Here is an 18,300-nt window from a genome sequence, read left to right as displayed (position 1 = left end):
TATACAAACTGTATATTCTATCGGCCTTCACCAACCCTACACCTAACCCTAACCCTCACAGGAAACTTTGTGCATTTTTACTTTCTCAAAAAAAAAAAAAAAAAAAAACCTCTTTCTGTATGATTTATATGCGTTTTGAAAAATGGGGACATGGGTTATATCCCCATAAGTCACCCTCTCATGTAATACCTGTGTCATACCCATGTCATTATACAGAGTTGAGTCGTGATATGTCACAAAAACAAGAGCACACACACACACACTATATATATATATATATATATATATATATATATATATATATATAGTGTGTGTGTGTGTGTGTGTGTGTGGCTCACTATGTTTTAACCTGCTGTGCTGTGTGTTGAATTTTAGTGAATTTCTCTGAGACTATGCCACAGTTTTATTCAGGGCTTTTAATAGATATCAAATGTTTGTAGGTTTGATCATAAACAATAAACACACGAACTCTTTTTTGTCGTTATAGTTTGACTACATGACTCAGTGCTTTCTGTCGCAGCATCAGCATAAACTAATGCTAATTCGACGTATCAGGCTCTCTCTCTTTCACAATAGTGATGGGGAGTTCGGATCATTTTACCGACTCGGACCTTTGAGAGTCGTTCAGCAAAATGAACGAATCTTTTTCCCGAGTCATTTCGTTCGTTTTATCAAATGTAATTAAAATCTTACGTATTACTTCCCTAACATGTCTACTAGTACTTACGCAAACGTTGATCACACTACAATCAATACAAAACTATAAAGCTATAACAAACAGAAAAGATTGTTGTAACGAAAGGTAATGAATAGTTGGTTATTAATATTATTAAGTCTCTTTGCGTCTCAGACTGCATAGATTAAAGCTTATGGGTCTGTCAAGTGATGAACAAAGCCTCGAAAAACCCGAAGAATCATGAGTTGAACTAATCAATTATATTTCCGACTCAGACTGCATTGACTAAAGAACTATAGAATACTGCGCATGCGCGACTGAACGAATCACTCTCCGAGACGACTCGTTCGTTCCGAGTCACATTAAAGATTTGTTCAAAACGAGCCATCACTATTTCCCAAGTCATCCGACGGAGAAGAGCAGCAACCGTAACCGCAGCGCGAGACCGTCCTACACTTGGGACTCATTCACCAAAATGGTACGATATTTCACCGTCAGTTCACCAGGCTGCATTAAAACGGACTGAAGCGCTAAATTATATGAAAACATTTTTGTACATTTAGGACGCATTTCTTCAGTCATTATAAAAACTTATCTTATTCTGATGTCAATGATGTAATGACAGCCTGCTTAGAAGATTATTGCCTTTGTGTCAACCTTGAACTTGAATCATACTCTGAACATTTCATTGCTGTCTTTATTATAAAATGGCCAGCAAATAGAATGACGCATTCAAATATAACGTTACGTATTTTTATTCAGTGGGATCCAAAATGGATAAATCACGAGTGCAGTAAGTTCGTCATGTAACCGGCTGCTACGCGTAAATGTAAAGCACAACCGCATGCGGCTAGATCTTTGTTTTTACGTGAAAGTAATCCCTGTTATTTCATGGTTATGGTTATGGCCCAGCACGGTGCACGCGCGCACGGTGGAATAACGACTACGCCATACGCCCACGGATCTTTTAGGGGAGTTTCTAAAGGGAGGACAAACTGTTGCTAAAAGACATTGTTATGCCATTGAGCGAATGCATCATTATGCAATCCCAACGCCAAACTGCATAGATATAAGTTACAACCAGGGGCGGGATTCACAAACATCTCTTTAAGAAATAAGTTAAGACATTTCTCAAGATAAATTCCACGAAGTTCGCAAGAATGTTCTTAAGTGCAATTCTGGAAAAATTCTTAAAACATTCTTAAAATTATTCTTAAGAACATCTTATTTTTTTCTCTTAAGATATATAGAATACACGACGCACTGATAAACACACTTTATTTTATTTTTGCGCTTCCTGCAGATTACCCCAATAATCATAATAAGCACGCACATTATTTTCGTCTCGAGTTTGACTGGCATCAAGCTTCATGTTTTAATGCGCCGTGTTTTGAAAAGTACTTTCTACTTAAAAGCCTGTCTGAAGCTGGTGCGCTACGTTTCATTCATTGTTGCGCCCTCATCCGAGTGACCGCTTCCGGTGTGCGCGCGCTTCAACACCGTCCGCGTCCTGCGCATTCATAAACTCGGAATATTCCCGATCCCGTCGTATTTATAATATAATGTTAAAGCGTTCAACTAAAGTTCCCTATCTAACTCGTTTGAGAGTTGTTACTAAGTTATGAAGTCAGCAAAAAGTAGCGTCACACATTGGCTAATCATGACCGATCATGTATATATTATGTGTCATCGCTGTCATTTCAGAAAACAGATCACGAGTTAAATTTTTCTACAATATTTCATTTTAATCTGATAAACAAGTGCAGGTACAAACTAATGAGCTGCAATTGTTCATAAATGAACAATTATTATTGAACAATTGCAACTAGCAATCTAATTTACGTGATGCGTGTGCAAAAAATCTTTGATTTCCTCTTTTTTGTGTGTGTAATTTAGAACAAAAAAAGCGTAATTTGGTTCACAGTTGCTAAAAGTTGGCAAATACATTTTAAAAATAGCTAAATTAGTTGCTAGGTGATTATTTGAGGTTGCAAGCACCGCGGCTCTCCTGGAACTGCGCTCTTCAGCGCGCGCTCAGTTATCAAGCGCTAAGCGTTCATGAAATCTGCGTTTACTGTTTGAAAGCATGATACATGGGAAAATGATAGTAAAATGTTTTAACGCGTAAGAAGTTGAACTAACTTGACCATATACAGTAAAAACAGACATTTCGAATATATTAGCCTGTATTTTAAAATAAAATACACAGAAACCTTTCAATTTACGTGAGAAGACGCATACCCAGAATTACCTGCTTGAACCATCTCATAACTTGTAATATAATTATTATAATTTGAAAATATATTTAATCTTTAATTATTTCATTAATATTTATTTAATGTTTACTGCATTATCATGTGTCAGTATGGGTGTGTGTTTCTTGACTGTGTGATTATTGACTATAGTAAGGTTATTATATGGCCCTACATTGCGTAACCTGTGGTTTTAATGGTGTGAACAACATTATATAATATGACATATACAGTTCTAGTGTTCATATACAGTCACCAAAATTGCAATTCTTGCATTATCCTCTTTTTCTTTTATGTCTGTAAATTTAATAACAATAATAAAAAAATATATATTTAGCTTGTATTGAGGAATTAAATGCATGAGCTTTTTGTAGGTTCCCATCCTTTAAACTATGAGCCCGTGGTATTCATTTGTTTTGACATCATATTTGTCCCCCACACACCAGCACTCAATCATATTTACTCCACAATCAACACTCGACAAACTTGTCTTTGTCCCTCAGGTGAACTTCACAGTAAATCAGATTCGGGAGATCATGGACAAAAAGTCCAACATCAGGAACATGTCTGTGATCGCCCATGTGGACCATGGCAAATCTACTCTCACTGATTCCTTGGTGTGCAAGGCCGGTATTATTGCTTCTGCTCGTGCAGGAGAGACCAGATTTACTGACACCAGAAAAGATGAACAGGAGAGATGTATCACCATAAAGTCAACGTAGGGATTTATGTTTAAAAAGTTAATTACAGAGGAAATACCATAATGACATTTTTTGCCAACACTGAAACCCTCTACCTATGTTTCCCTCACAGGGCCATCTCTTTATATTATGAGCTCAGTGAGAATGACTCAGCCTTCATTAAGCAGTGTAGAGATGGTTTCGGCTTCCTTATCAACCTGATCGACTCACCAGGACATGTTGACTTCTCCTCTGAGGTGACAGCAGCTCTAAGAGTGACAGACGGTGCCCTTGTAGTGGTAGACTGTGTATCAGGTAAGCAAATTCATTTTAGGATATCAAGTTCACACTCTTTAATGAAGGCGGTCCTCTGAAATGCAATAAGGACATTCAACAACACATTTGAGCATTCACCACACCGATGGTTTCCTCGTGCAACCTTATAGTAAGCAAAATTTGAATTGTTCCACAGGTGTATGTGTGCAAACTGAAACCGTCTTGAGACAAGCCATTGCAGAGCGCATCAAGCCTGTCTTGATGATGAACAAGATGGATCGTGCCCTCCTCGAGTTGCAGCTGGATCCCGATGAGCTTTTTCAAACCTTCCAGAGGATCGTGGAGAATGTCAACGTCATCATCTCAACCTTCGGTGAAGGAGAGCATGGACCAATGGGAAACATTATGGTAACAGATCAGTAGCAGTTGAATCAGAAAAGTCAACTTTATGAGTAAAATATATGCTTTTATTTATCTGTTCCTTATTGATTTGGGGGGGTGCCTTAGGTGGATCCTGTGATTGGGACTGTTGGATTTGGATCAGGCCTCCATGGCTGGGCTTTTACTCTGAAGCAGTTCGCTGAGATGTATGTGGCCAAGTTTGCTGCGAAAGGAGATGAGAAAAAAGCAGACCTTCCTCCGGCAGAACGGGCGAAGAAAGTGGAGGACATGATGAAAAAGCTTTGGGGAGATAAGTAAGCATCTTGTTGGAAAAAAAAAGACACTGGAGCTGCCCATGTGATTTCCAGTATAAATTGTGTGTTTATACAAAATACTCTTTAACTCAAATCCATCTTTTTCAGGTACTTTGATCCCTCTTGTGGAAAATTCAGCAAATCTGCATCCAATGCAGATGGCAAGAAGCTTCCTCGTACTTTCTGCCAGCTTGTCTTGGATCCAATCTTTAAGGTTTGCTTTTAAATCAGTTCTTCTTATCTCTTGCTACAATGACTCACTAACAGTTCATCTCTTATTCCACAGGTTTTTCATGCCATTATGAATTTCCAAAAAGAAGAGACCCAGAAACTGATTGAGAAGCTTGAAGTAAAGCTTGATGCAGAAGACAAAGAAAAAGAAGGAAAACCTCTACTTAAGGTATATTTAAAGAACTAAACTTCTGAGAATCTGCACCCTTATTCTTCTGTCGTTGCTGACACGTCATTGTTTCGATGCCTCCAGGCTGTGATGCGCCGCTGGTTGCCTGCAGGTGATGCTTTGCTCCAGATGATCACCATCCATCTTCCTTCTCCTGTCACTGCCCAAAGGTACCGCTGTGACCTGCTTTATGAGGGACCTGGAGATGATGAGGCCGCCATGGGTGAGGCTTAACATTGCGAGGTCTTTGACACTTCAAGGATGTCCCTTTTTACCTACTTTTTCACATTACACCTTTGACCTTTCAGGTATAAAGAACTGTGATCCTAAAGCTCCGCTCATGATGTACATCTCTAAGATGGTGCCTTCCACTGACAAGGGTAGATTCTATGCCTTTGGTCGTGTCTTCTCTGGTGTCGTTTCTACAGGGCAGAAGGTGCGCATCATGGGCCCAAACTTCACACCAGGGAAAAAGGAGGACTTGTACATAAAGCCAATCCAAAGGTTTGCTGCTGTCAGTTACATATACCATATAAGACATTCTCGATTGATGATTTGAGGATCATTACCCTTCTTAACATTAAGATAACATTATGTACTCCTCAGAACTATCTTGATGATGGGTCGCTACGTAGAGCCCATTGAAGATGTGCCATGCGGGAACATTGTTGGTTTGGTTGGGGTTGATCAGTTCCTGATTAAGACTGGCACTATTACCACTTTTGAGAATGCTCACAACATGCGTATTATGAAGTTCAGTGTTAGTCCTGTGGTGAGAGTTGCTGTGGAGGCCAAGAACCCAGCTGATCTGCCAAAGTTGGTAGAGGGTCTTAAACGCCTGGCCAAGTCTGATCCTATGGTTCAGGTGAATATCTTAGCTGGGCAATAATGGTATAAACAAACTTAAGTCTTTCCAATAACAAACACAAGTTTCTTCTGCTAGTGTTTCATTGAAGAGTCTGGTGAGCACATTGTGGCAGGTGCTGGAGAGCTTCATCTGGAGATCTGCCTGAAAGACCTTGAGGAAGATCATGCCTGCGTCCCCCTGAAGGTAGCACTTCGATGACAAGTTTAAAGATATTTTGTTTTTCTTTTCTTTCCATTAAGAGCATGGGGCCATTTTTTTGTTGTTGCAGAAATCAGACCCAGTTGTGCCATGTCGTGAAACCGTCAGTGAGGAATCAGACCAGGTTTGCTTGTCCAAGTCTCCCAACAAGCACAATCGTCTGTACATGAAATGTCGGCCCTTTCCAGATGGCCTAGCTGAGGACATTGATAAGGGTGAAGTGGCCGCTCGCCAGGAGCTCAAACAGAGAGCTCGCTACCTGACTGAGACGTACGAGTGGGAGGTCACTGAGGCCCGTAAGATTTGGTGCTTCGGACCAGATGGCACAGGGCCCAACATCCTTGTGGATGTCACAAAGGGAGTTCAGTATCTGAATGAGATAAAGGACAGCGTAGTGGCTGGTTTCCAGTGGGCAACCAAAGAAGTGAGTAAAGAAAGGTTATATATTTTAATATATGCTGAGTCATTCCCACACATTAATGAGATATTACTTTGTGTTACTTTAACAGGGTGCACTCTGTGAAGAGAACATGCGTGCAGTCCGATTTGACATTCATGATGTCACTCTTCACGCTGATGCCATTCATAGAGGTGGCGGTCAGATCATTCCCACAGCCCGCAGAGTTCTGTATGCATGTGTACTCACTGCCAAGCCAAGACTCATGGAGCCCATTTACCTGGTCGAGATTCAGGTACACATGGTGGATTCCTAGAACAGAAAAAACCATGAGTGCAACCATGATGTTGTTAATAAATGTCCTTTTCTCCTCCAGTGCCCAGAGCAGGTGGTTGGTGGCATCTATGGTGTGCTGAACAAAAAAAGAGGCCATGTGTTTGAGGAGTCCCAAGTGGCTGGTACACCTATATTTGTTGTGAAGGCATACCTACCTGTAAATGAATCATTTGGTGAGTTAATAATCCAGATTCATGGCAGCGCATGATAAATTTGTTCAAAATGAATGCAATAGACATTTAAACCATTTTCATATTTACAATTAAACACGTTTGTTATTGCAGGTAAAAAGTTTTGGTCCCACTTTATATTAAGTGTCCTTAAATACTATGTACTTAAATCAAAAATAAGTAGAGTGTACTTATTGTGTTCATATTGTATTGCATAACACTTTTGCTGATATTAAGGTATGGTGGTCTGCTTAGGTTTAAGGGTGGGTTAAGGTGTAAGGGATGGATCGACAGTGTAATTGTACAGATGTAATTGCAATTATTTTTTTAAACATAAGTACAGTGAAAAAATACATGCATGTACAAAATGAGTGCATTGTACCAAATGGTTAATTTAAATGCAAGTACACAGTAGTTAAGATCACTTAATATAAAGTTGGACCCCAATTTTGTAGCGTTCCCAAATGTTATACATTTATATGTTAATTTAGAAATGGTTTCTATGGAGCCTATATTTTCCTTTATTCGTTTCTGTACAGGCTTCACTGCAGACCTGAGGTCTAACACAAGTGGACAGGCCTTCCCTCAGTGTGTGTTTGACCACTGGCAGATTTTGCCAGGTGATCCATATGACGTAAACAGCAAACCTTGCCAAATTGTGGCTGAGACCCGTAAACGCAAAGGTCTGAAGGAGGGCATCCCAGCACTGGACAACTTCCTGGACAAACTATAAACTTCTCTGGACTGTAAATGGTGATCGAAGCCATTAAACTTACAATGTTAACTTGATGACTCTGTAATCAAGTGTATTGCGTAATGTTTACACATTCAAAAGAGGTTAATTTAAATATTCAAATCTGCAATTTGCAAATAAAATCTGAGATCGGTAAACATGTCTGGATGTGTCCATAAATAAAACCAATAAAACAGCTATCCGGTCTTAATAATTCACATTTAAAAATATATTTTTTTAGACTAATAAGAAATCACGATCGAATCACTGTGCATTGGTTTACATGTCTAAAGATGTATATTTTCCATCTTGAACTGTGCCCTCCTTTTGGCAAAAAATTTAAGATTCTAAACATTATCTGTGCCATTATCAATGGAGGGCTAGGTCAATTAAAAACCTCAGCCCTGGCTGGGAGGGACAATAAAGCTCTGGACTTACAACAACTTGTGAAAAAAAAAAAAAGAATCCATAATAAAAGCATGCTTAATTCCAAATAGTACACGTAACGGGGGAACATCTAAAATAAATAAAAGTTACACTTTATTTTAAGGTGTCCTTCAGTGCAATTATAAATTTTAGTGCTAAGTAATATTAAATAACTACATGTACTTACAATGTGGTTAGGGTTACTTGCATGTAATTATGCATAATTAATTTTTATTATAAAAGTACATGTAATGTGTAACAAGGACACCTTAAAGTGTTACCAAAATAAATAACCTTTTACATGCCTTCAGAAGTTAAATTGACATTATGTTGTATGACTCATAATCCAATAAGATATATGAAATTAATTCAAACCACAACTCATGTCTATTAACTAAATTACCATTAGCAATTAAAGCAGATTTCTCAAAGACAAAAGATCCCCATCCGATATCAAAACTTACATAATCCTAAAAAGAAAGAAAAAAAGGCTAGTTTCATTACAGATGAAAATAAACATGAAATTAGACAGATTACTCCTTGTTTTGACAACAGTCATATTACAGTTTCTGAGGTGTATTTTAAGATGTGTTTAATTAGCAAAAACACCTTTAATATAAAATTACAGATTGAAAATAAATTTACCACTTCAGCAAAAGAGAATCTGATGGCTCTTGAGCAAATAACCACAAACGAATTAAAAACTGTGGGGGTCCACTAATGCATTCCGCCTTGATGTCAGACATAAACAAGTAAACATTTTACAATATACAACATACAGTTTTTTATTGCTACAACTGAAGTCTTGTAACAAAAACATAATTGCACTGGTGATATCGAAGAGACAACAAACTGAGCTGCCGCTGACAACCTGCTTCTGTTCAACTGCAGAACTGCCGATGCAAAAAAATACAATGTAGACAAGAGTGCCATTATTAGACTTGTCTGAGCTTTCTAGTCCACTCATTTCTGCCGTTTGTCTTGCTCTGCTCCTCCAATCAAATTGCTAATGGATGAGAGTCATTGTGTATTTGGCAGTTTCCCAAATTCAAAGGGAAAACGGCTTGATTCAGGTTTGCTTTTTAGAACAACATTGTTGTGGTCTCAGCCACAACATTTAGAGATCTTCGTAGCAGTCCTTCTGGGTCCTAGTCAAAACATGATTCTCGAGGTCCATAGTTAAAAGTAGATAACTGTTTTAGTGACTGTACGATAAAGGTGCGCCAGGATTCAGTCTAGTGAGATAATGTCCGATAGGCCTGAAGATCCTCCCGTGATGACCCCCGTCTCATGACTTGAGCTGCTGCTATGGGTTCCCGTCTCATACACAGCTGATGAGGAAACCAGGCTGGTGCTGGTGGTGGCACTCTGAAGGCTGTTGGAGAGGCTGTCTAAAAATATGGGGCCTCTGTAATGCTGCTGAAGAAACAAAGAAAACTAGTGGTAAACATCTGTGCAAACTATTAAATACGTAAAGTACATCCAATCTCAAGATTTCTTTGAAAGAATATACCTGTGGATCCCCTTGAATCAGAGAAAATAAATCAAGACCTTTGGGAAAGATGCGTATTGTATGACAAACATTAGTTTTTATGTTCAATCTTTGATCATGAAGGACAGCATACTTGATTAGATGGCAGACTAGATAAGTACATACTTTGCATATCTGTGGGAATAGTGGATAAGGTAGTATGGTGGAATGGAACGGAGTAGTCCGCTATTGAGGGGGTCAGGTATGATGTGTCTAGCGTCTGGACATTTGGCACCCGAACAGCGGATGGCTGGTAAGTCAGGACCCTAAAAGAGCAAAAGAACATTATAGAGGAATGGAGAATCAACTGCACTCAATGTTTTAAAGATTATTATTTTTTTAATTATTCTTTATAATTTTATCTACTGTACCTATAGTAACATTACTAACGCTTACAAGATCTTTTCATTTCTGAATTCCCATGGCTTCCCCAAATTGTTATTACTACACAATTAATAATAATAATAATAGATAATTCAAGTTAATAAAACATTTTGCAACAAAATAAAGTGCAGTATTTCATTTAATTATTTTAACCCGTTTAGCGTTCCACTGTAAACATGTCATAGCTTTCGGAAAGCTGAGATTCTTGTGATTCAAAAGACATAAACCATTTTAAGATACATCAACACAGCAAGTACAATCAGTGTCTTTGTTAGACGGCCAACAAGGATTCATGCTGTGACCCCTTTGTGTTTTCTCGATTTGATTTGATAGACACTATTAATCCCACACCTGGGAAGTTCACTTAATACAGCAGCTTCAGGTACACTAAACACCAAGTACGAAAAAAACAAATAAAAATAAATATGGAACACATAATACGGTGCAGGTATACTGTAATAGTGAAAAGTGCTACATGCTGTTGTTGTCTTCTTACAGTGAGGGTACACCAGTCTGTTTGCTGAAAGAACTGGTCAACTTCCAGCTTCCCAACAGACTACCATAGAAGCCACCACAGTGTTATAGAAAGACTTCAACCCACAAAATGACCTCAGTCGCCTCAGCAAGTGAAGATGACTTTGGACCTTGTACAGAACCTCAGTATTGTTGGAACAGTCCAGTTTACTGTTGAGGTGAACACCCAGGTATTTGTATGTTTGATCTAAATGTCCAAACCCTGGATGTTCACCAGTATAATCTGTGATGCCTTCCTGTGAAAATCCATCACCATCTCCTTTGTCTTGCTGGCATTAATGTAAAAGTGGTTTAATGCACACCAGTTCACAAAATCGAGAGATGACCTGTCGATATTCCCAATCATTCACTTTTTATACACATCCAATTATTGCAGTGTCATCAGAGAACTTCTGCAGGTGACGGCTGCTTCTGTTGTATCTGAAATCTGATGTATACAGGATAAAAGGAAAAGGAGCTAGCACTGTGCCCTGTGGGACCCCTGATCTGCAAACCAACACATTAGACACACAGTTCTTTAGCCTCACATACTGTGGTCTGTCAGTGAGGTTATTGATGAGCCATGCAGTCAGGCGACGGCTGTATTGTGTTGAATGCACTGGAGCTTTTCCAGTTAATAGCTTCCAGCTATAGTCATATTTTCAGTGTATTCAAAGCTCTATTACTAAGTACCAGTAAGGCTTACAGTGATTCTGAGGTTTGTTCGGTTTAGAAACAAACCTCAGAGTGTCACCTTTCAAAAGAGGACAAAACCATTCATATACTGTAAATAGTTCAAGTCAAGAACACATGAATTTAATGTGGGTGTGCATTTTTAAACTAATTGTACAAAAACGCTTAAGGGGTTAAAAGACTAGCAATCTTTTTCAGGTCTAAATATAACATTTCTAGAATTCCCTGATATCTCAGGTTTTCCCATCACCATGACAAAATAGATTATTGTAAAGATCTGGGTTCATTCAAAATATGGTCACTAAAAGGTTAAGGCTTAAAGAAGAGGCACACAGAAATGTCTGCTCTGAGTTCTAGTGAATCAATAAACAAACCCTTTGCTGTGCATCTCCTCAGCCTTGGACATGTAGACACAGCGCTTTTTCAGAGGGGGATCACTGTCCTCTTCATCATCAGATGAGCTCTCTAGCGTAAGGTCGATTACGTCTCCTTTTTTCGTGCTGCTGGTTTCTGCGAGTGGCACCACTGCACTTTGCCGCACTGGGACACCGCCTGAGAGGTCATGAATCACTTTAAAAATGCATCAAACATGGTAATCATTTATACAATTAGATAAAACCTAGCACACACAGAGTACTAACACATTTTTAAAGGGTAATGAACCTTACAATCAATTTTTGGGAAACACGAAGATGACACTTTCAACGTCTCCTTCTTTGGTCTCATTGGACACCAAGTCCCATCCTCCTGAAACTTGATTTCATCAACATCTGTGCAGTCATTAAGTATTTCCATGAAGAGCCTGAGAAGTAGAGGGTGACTAGTTTACTCAATGGAAATTTCTCTCTCAATAAATGCAAAACCATTCAATGATTTACTTTGGTTAAAGAGGCTGAGTGTTTCTCACCACTTCAGTTACATTCAAAGTAATCTCACCCATCTATAATCAGACTCTCATATGCGGCTTTTTTATCACAGACGGGACAGATCCAGGTGGGCTTCTTCTCATTCATTTGCAGGTATAGAGCAGCATCAAAGCACTGCAGGTGAGAACAGGTGACAGCTCGGCAGGGTACCACAAGACGCATCTTGCCAAGCTATATGAAAAGAGGATTTTTATTTTGGTTACACACAATTCTTTTTTTACCATACTACATCAGCGCACTAAACAAACAATATAAAACGTTATTTAAAGTGCCATTCATGAGTCAGCTAAGATTTTATGGAGGCAGCAACTTACTGGGCACATGAGTGAGACTCGTAAACTAGTTGTGGCAATTTCACTGTCAGGGTCTGCCGTGAGTTTTTCTTTAACTGTTACAATAGTGAAGAGAGGGTGGATTTAGTCAATTATTTCAATAATTCAGTCAATTTACTTAATATGAGAATGGGAAAGCAGAATTCAATACAAAGATAGACAATGGAAACATAAAATAAAACTAGAGAACTGTCACGCGTAATAGATCATATTCATATTTATAAGACCCTGTTTACATCTGGAATCAAGAGCGGTTTTCATCGATCTGATCACAAGTGGACAGCTCTAAATACAGGTGTGAACGGGTCTTAAAGTTTTGAGGTTGTCCACTTTCGACCACTTTCAGAGGTTGTTGAAAACACATTTGACTGGACTGTGTTCATAGTGTGGTTACTCATGTGTTCGAATGCTTTCGGACAGCCTCTAAAGACCGGCTCATCTCCGCTGACTGAGTTCATTCTCAACTTTTAGAATATATGTTAAATTAGGTTTATATTAAATTAGAAATGGATAAGTATATGTGACCCATTCAAAATGTAAGTTTTTCAATTCAGCGGTTTAGATTATCATGCGCATAAGCAACAGGAAAAAAACAGAGATACAAAACAAAATGACATATAATAGGAATATAATTAATATGCCTTTTTTTTTAAAGGTCTTTTTCGTTTCATTTTTATGGCACCAAAAGTTCAAGTTTAAAGAAGAGACTCCAATGCAGCTCCATTCTTCATAATAGATTGATAAAAAGGTGCACAGGAAACAAAAACCTTGAAAAATTAAAAACGACCCACCAAATCCAGGCCAAATCACAGAAATGTCACTTCACACGGAAATAATATTATCACAGGACTTCGGCAATTCTTACAAATGACTGGAGGTCACCAAGTAATAGTAATCCCGTGCCAATAGGGCTTAAGGCATAGTTTTCTTCTTATTGTGAATATAACAGTTTCTTCCACTGTGTTAAGGAAAATATCTGTGCAAAATTTTCTTTCAAGCACACAACATATCATTTATAGCATTGCTAGATGTTTAAAAGCTAATGTTGTTTATAACAGGGTTAGGTTATATTTTCTGATATATATCTTATTCTGTTCTGAATACCAGTAAAAATTTCAAGCAATTTTTGAAAACTTATAGGTAATGTTTTTTTCGCAATTTTGATTGATAGGTGTAGCAAAAACATTTATTCATGGAGTAAAGGTTTCAAAAATAGTTCTGGGGCTCATATGTTGTGTGAACTTATTTCACAATATCTGTTCAAAAGATCAGAAAAAGCCCACATACACTGGCCCATAGACTCCAATCAAAAGAAATCAGGACAGAAGTGATCGAAAGTGGACAGAAGAGACTGATTAAGAGCAGGTGTAAACAGTGAATTAGAATTCATAGGTATTTTTCCCCCTTTTCTCAAAGAGGGCAATGTAGTCTTACTTAATGCTCTGGAGTGGTCAGGGTTTCTGATCCCCTTCATTCTTAATCTCTGTAGTAAGAGTGGGGAGGTCAGCTGCCGTACCAAGTAAACTGACATGGAGTATGTCTGCAGAAAACAAGAGAATACATACAAATGCATGCATGCAGAAAATGCTGAAGGAGTGTTGAAATCTGAATGAAGTAAAAGGTTTAACGACACTTCACATACCTTCCCTATTTCAGGAGCCCATGTGACTACTATCTGATTGGGTACAGCAGACGACAACCTGACCAGCGACGTGATGTTCAGCGGTCTGCCGGGTCTTTTTTGCTCCACACCATTCTTAGGAGGCGGTGCATAACCCTGTGTGATAACCATATGAGGCCAGCATACATTACATACATGCTTATTTACAAAGATTTGGGGTCAGTAAGAGTTTTTTTTTTAAACAAATACTTTTATACATTATTTAACTGATCAAAACTTAGAGTGAAAATTTTCACTTTGTTACACAAAAAATTATATTGCAAATAAATGCAGCTCTTCCCTAGTTCATAAGATCTCAAAAAGGTTTTCAGTATGCAGTGTCAGCCCTTTTAAAACCCTGTGTAACAGCACATAAAACACTGCTTGAATATTACTGTCTTCTGTCAAGTCATCTGCTATAAACAATGTTCCTGTTCAGTTTATAAATTATCCATTACATAATCTCTATTTGTTGTGGGGAGGACTAAGATAATTGTATGCAATTAAATGGTTTATTTGTTGAATAGATCTCAGGTACCTTATTAAAAGGTTCGGTCAAGATCCATTTTTAAATATTATGTACACATCCAGTGATGTTTTGAGATCATGTTAAGTTGGAAAGTTCAACATTTAAAATGCCCTGAAACCTCTCTGCTGTTGCACTCCGAGCTGTTGAACAAAAGAACATCCCACAAAAAACACCGACCAGCGTATGGCCCTAAATAATAAGCCTAATAACATAGGACTATGTTGTTCTAGCAAGTCATATATATATATATATATATATATATATAAATTAAACTATTAACCATGGCTTAATAAAGGTTAATTATAACAGGACTACATACAGGCAGGGGAAAGAGTTTCCCATTGACTTTGATGCAGAGGCTGTTTGGAAAATTGTCTTCTTGTGGACAGCTGGTCTCTGCTAGACAAAACCTAGAATTGAAAAAGAAAACAGAACATCAAGAGTCAAAAATTGGGATTATGGGGACAACATCTTTGTACATGTTGTTGAACCAGATACACAAACGACAGTATTGTAAAAGCAAACACACTGAGCAGGCTTTTACCGCAGCTGAATTTGAACCATGTAGTCCCTTCTTCCACCTGGAAGAAAGTCCCTATGCAAAAGTGTAAGAAAAACAAAGAACCAAATAAGACCAAGAGTGAGAGATGAGACACATTATCAAAGTCACATCTAAGTCAATACGTTCTTACCGTGAAATGCAAACTTCTCTCACTTGTTGTGGAGTCAAAGCAAATATGAAGTACTTTTCATGATGATATCTCTGGCCAGCATGGGTCCCTTTAAAACACAAATCAGTCAAAAGGGGATTATAGTTTTAAACTGAAGACACTGGCAAAGAGGTAATGGTGTACAGCCCAGCTGATGGGCTAACGAATGGTTTACATAATTGGTAAGATAATAAAAAATAAAAAAGTTTTTAAAGAGGTCTCTTATGCTCACCAAGGCTGCACTGATCAAAAATACAATAAAAACAGTAATATTGTGAAATATTATTACAACGTGAAATCACTTTTTTGTTCTGTTTTCGAACCGTTTTCTATTTTATTATATTTTAAAAGCTGAATCTTCAGCAGCCATTACTCTAGTGTGCAGCGTTACATGATCCGTTGATAATGTGCTGATTTTGTGCTCAAAAAACATCTGATTATTATAATTTTGTAATATAAATATTTTGTGTAAACCATGGGACTTTTTTTCGGAAATCTTTGATAAATAAAGTAACAGCATTTATTTAAAACAGCAAACATTCTAAATGTCTTTACTGTTTACAGTCTTATGATCATTTAAAGAACCTTGCTGAACAAAAACATTAATATCTTTATTAAAAAAAAAAAATATATATATATATATATATATATATATATATATATATATATATATAAAGTTAAAGACAATCCAAGAATATCTTATAAAATTACCTAAGCTTGATGGTTTGATCAAGACATCCAACACGTCATAAAATGGTAGCGACTTCATCTGCACGTCTGGGTGGACGGGGGCCATGAGTGACGCGGGCTGCTGCAGATTCATCATGGGCTTCGATTCATGTAACACGGGTGAATCGCAGCTCACCAGGTGCTGCTGCTGCAGGAAGTCTGAATGGCCCGTCTGCAGAGGAAGATCTGAGCTCACAACCGTCTCACCGCTGTCGATTTGAAAATAGGATTTAATGCTTGACTTCAGAGCCGACAAATCCCGAAGACCATCAAATGTCCGCGGGTATCTCCGACGATACAGCTCCTTTATTTTGATCTGCACAGCAGGACTACAACCACTCCTGAGTAACTGCAAAGCCCTCAGCAGAAGTTCATGCTTTCGACCGCTCTTATTCCTTCCAGCAAATCCTAACAGTACCTGGAGCTCTGACACACGGAAACTTGATACCATATTCTGACAAAAAAAAAACAAGCCAGACAAGCAATAAAACACTTTGAGATACCAAACATGTACCAGCAAAAGGTCTGATAACGCAAATGAACATTTCTGCAACACAAGTTAGTAAGAGAAACCATCCTCTATGCCATGCTGTCAACTTTTACATTTATTATAAGAATTTCCAAAAACATAATGTGTGCATGTTGATTACATGACAAACTGGTGGAATATGGTTACACCAAAAGGTGTCATTTAAAAGCAGATTAATTAATAATGCGTGAAGTGAGGTGACAGCCCATTCCAGAGACCCCACAGAAATAAGAAAATCTCAACTGACCCTTCATTACATGGTCCATGCTTGATTGTTCTTACGTGTCAATCCTTTTTTCTTTACAATCCTTAACAAATGACCAAAATGCATCTAAGTGGTTGGAGAATAATTCCAAGACCAATTAGATGAACACCAAGAAAGTGACAAAGGACAAAACACTGATGTTCACTTTGATCCAGACAGAAATGAACTAAAACCTAAAAAACCTTTTTACAGTTTACAGTTAAGAGCTATGTTTCTGAACAAATTTCAAGACAACATGAATTAGTCATACAATGGCGAGTATAATAGCACACAAAACTCTGTTATTGACTGCACTGGTGCTGATGCTGAACTGCAATGCGTTCAATCAAACTTGATAAAGGTGTTTTAGGCACTAAATTAGACGAAGCTGATAGATTGAGACAAATGTGGAGTAGAAAACGCTCACGGGGACAAGGATCAAGTTTGTCTTGTTTGCTTGGCGACCCACTTGCAGACTTGTAAACAACATTTTCAAGGTGTCCCTCTTTAAAGTTTCTTCGCAATTGTATTATAAAATGTTGACCTATATTTACATACACGCACACACATTTCGGACAAACTGATCTACGCATCTTTTGCCCATGCAAACACAAGCCATAACTTAAACTACATGGAGACCTTGTCGACTGCTGTCGGACGCTAGCTAACAAAAGAGCAGCCAAAACAATTCGAGCAGTGAAGAAACTGTAACGTAAAAAACTTTTTACCTGCAGCGAACAGTCGTCAGTTCAGTTAGGCATTATACTAAAGCTTTTCATGCAGTGAAAGATGGTAATGAGAGCAGTGACATTTTGAGGCTGATCTTCAATGTTTGTGTTGCAGATCGAGAGCTAGAAGAGTGGTTGGTGGCTAACGTTAACTGGCTAAACACAATCCGTCTAACGGAGTGATGGGACGTTTCTGTGTTAACTGTTCAGAAACTAACCCAAGGGCAGCAAGCAGACCAGTAAAATTGATTGACAAACGGTAACCGCAAATGGTTTTTAAAATGTGTAAGACGCAGAGAAGCAGCCAGCTATCATTGCACTTTCGCCTACCCGTAACTCCTCAACATCCGCCATTTTCTGGCTGCGCTCATCCTGGCCAGTGCAGAGATGTCTGGTCACGTGACACAGAAAGGGGTTAAAAGGGTCAGATACATTTTTGTATTTTAATTTTTGGTTTTGAGGTCGACATATAATGTAAGTCAACATTTATCACCACCCCACTATCCCACACTTGCATTAACTGTGAAAAGTCTGGAAATAACTCTGGACTCTTCCTTTAAAGGGGTCATGTGATGCTTGATCATTATTTTGTGTATTTGGTCTAACAGGATATGTTGACATGCTTTAATATTCAAAAAACATTATTTTTCAAATAGTGTACATTATTGTAGCTCCTGCCTCTCTC

At 38.2% G+C, this 18,300-nt stretch overlaps 2 protein-coding genes across 11 annotated transcripts; one reads left to right on the top strand and one right to left on the bottom strand.

Moving 5' to 3' along the window:
• Positions 1 to 999: 999 nt before the first annotated feature.
• Positions 1,000 to 7,881, top strand: LOC113078074 (elongation factor 2-like). Its single transcript, XM_026250369.1, has 15 exons — positions 1,000 to 1,154; positions 3,432 to 3,646; positions 3,742 to 3,923; positions 4,081 to 4,292; positions 4,392 to 4,579; positions 4,688 to 4,793; positions 4,866 to 4,979; positions 5,064 to 5,202; positions 5,288 to 5,483; positions 5,586 to 5,844; positions 5,923 to 6,030; positions 6,116 to 6,469; positions 6,555 to 6,737; positions 6,819 to 6,951; positions 7,488 to 7,881. Exons 1-15 carry the CDS (start codon positions 1,152 to 1,154, stop codon positions 7,679 to 7,681), a joined length of 2,586 nt encoding a protein of 861 aa, XP_026106154.1. The 5' UTR covers positions 1,000 to 1,151; the 3' UTR covers positions 7,682 to 7,881.
• Positions 7,882 to 8,575: 694 nt separating this feature from the next.
• pias2 (protein inhibitor of activated STAT, 2) lies at positions 8,576 to 18,006 on the bottom strand. Of its 10 annotated transcripts, none has more exons than XM_026250419.1 (15): positions 17,616 to 18,006; positions 16,891 to 16,974; positions 16,097 to 16,568; positions 15,368 to 15,455; positions 15,220 to 15,270; positions 14,995 to 15,085; positions 14,129 to 14,263; positions 13,921 to 14,026; positions 12,469 to 12,542; positions 12,165 to 12,325; positions 11,897 to 12,030; positions 11,603 to 11,798; positions 9,765 to 9,904; positions 9,621 to 9,658; positions 8,576 to 9,526 (listed from the first exon to the last, which is right to left on the bottom strand). In XM_026250419.1, the coding sequence occupies exons 3-15, from the start codon at positions 16,563 to 16,565 to the stop codon at positions 9,338 to 9,340; spliced, it is 1,872 nt and encodes a 623-aa protein (XP_026106204.1). In that variant the 5' UTR covers positions 16,566 to 16,568; positions 16,891 to 16,974; positions 17,616 to 18,006; the 3' UTR covers positions 8,576 to 9,337. The 10 variants fall into 10 exon arrangements, with proteins under 10 accessions (XP_026106204.1, XP_026106211.1, XP_026106216.1 ...); XM_026250426.1 differs by having other exon boundaries at positions 16,891 to 16,951; XM_026250431.1 differs by having other exon boundaries at positions 16,891 to 16,951; positions 17,946 to 17,963.
• Positions 18,007 to 18,300: the final 294 nt, after the last annotated feature.

This window comes from Carassius auratus, chromosome 5 (assembly GCF_003368295.1).
Source record: "Carassius auratus strain Wakin chromosome 5, ASM336829v1, whole genome shotgun sequence".
Classification (NCBI taxonomy): domain Eukaryota; kingdom Metazoa; phylum Chordata; class Actinopteri; order Cypriniformes; family Cyprinidae; genus Carassius; species Carassius auratus.
This window is presented reverse-complemented; position numbering and strand designations above follow the sequence as displayed.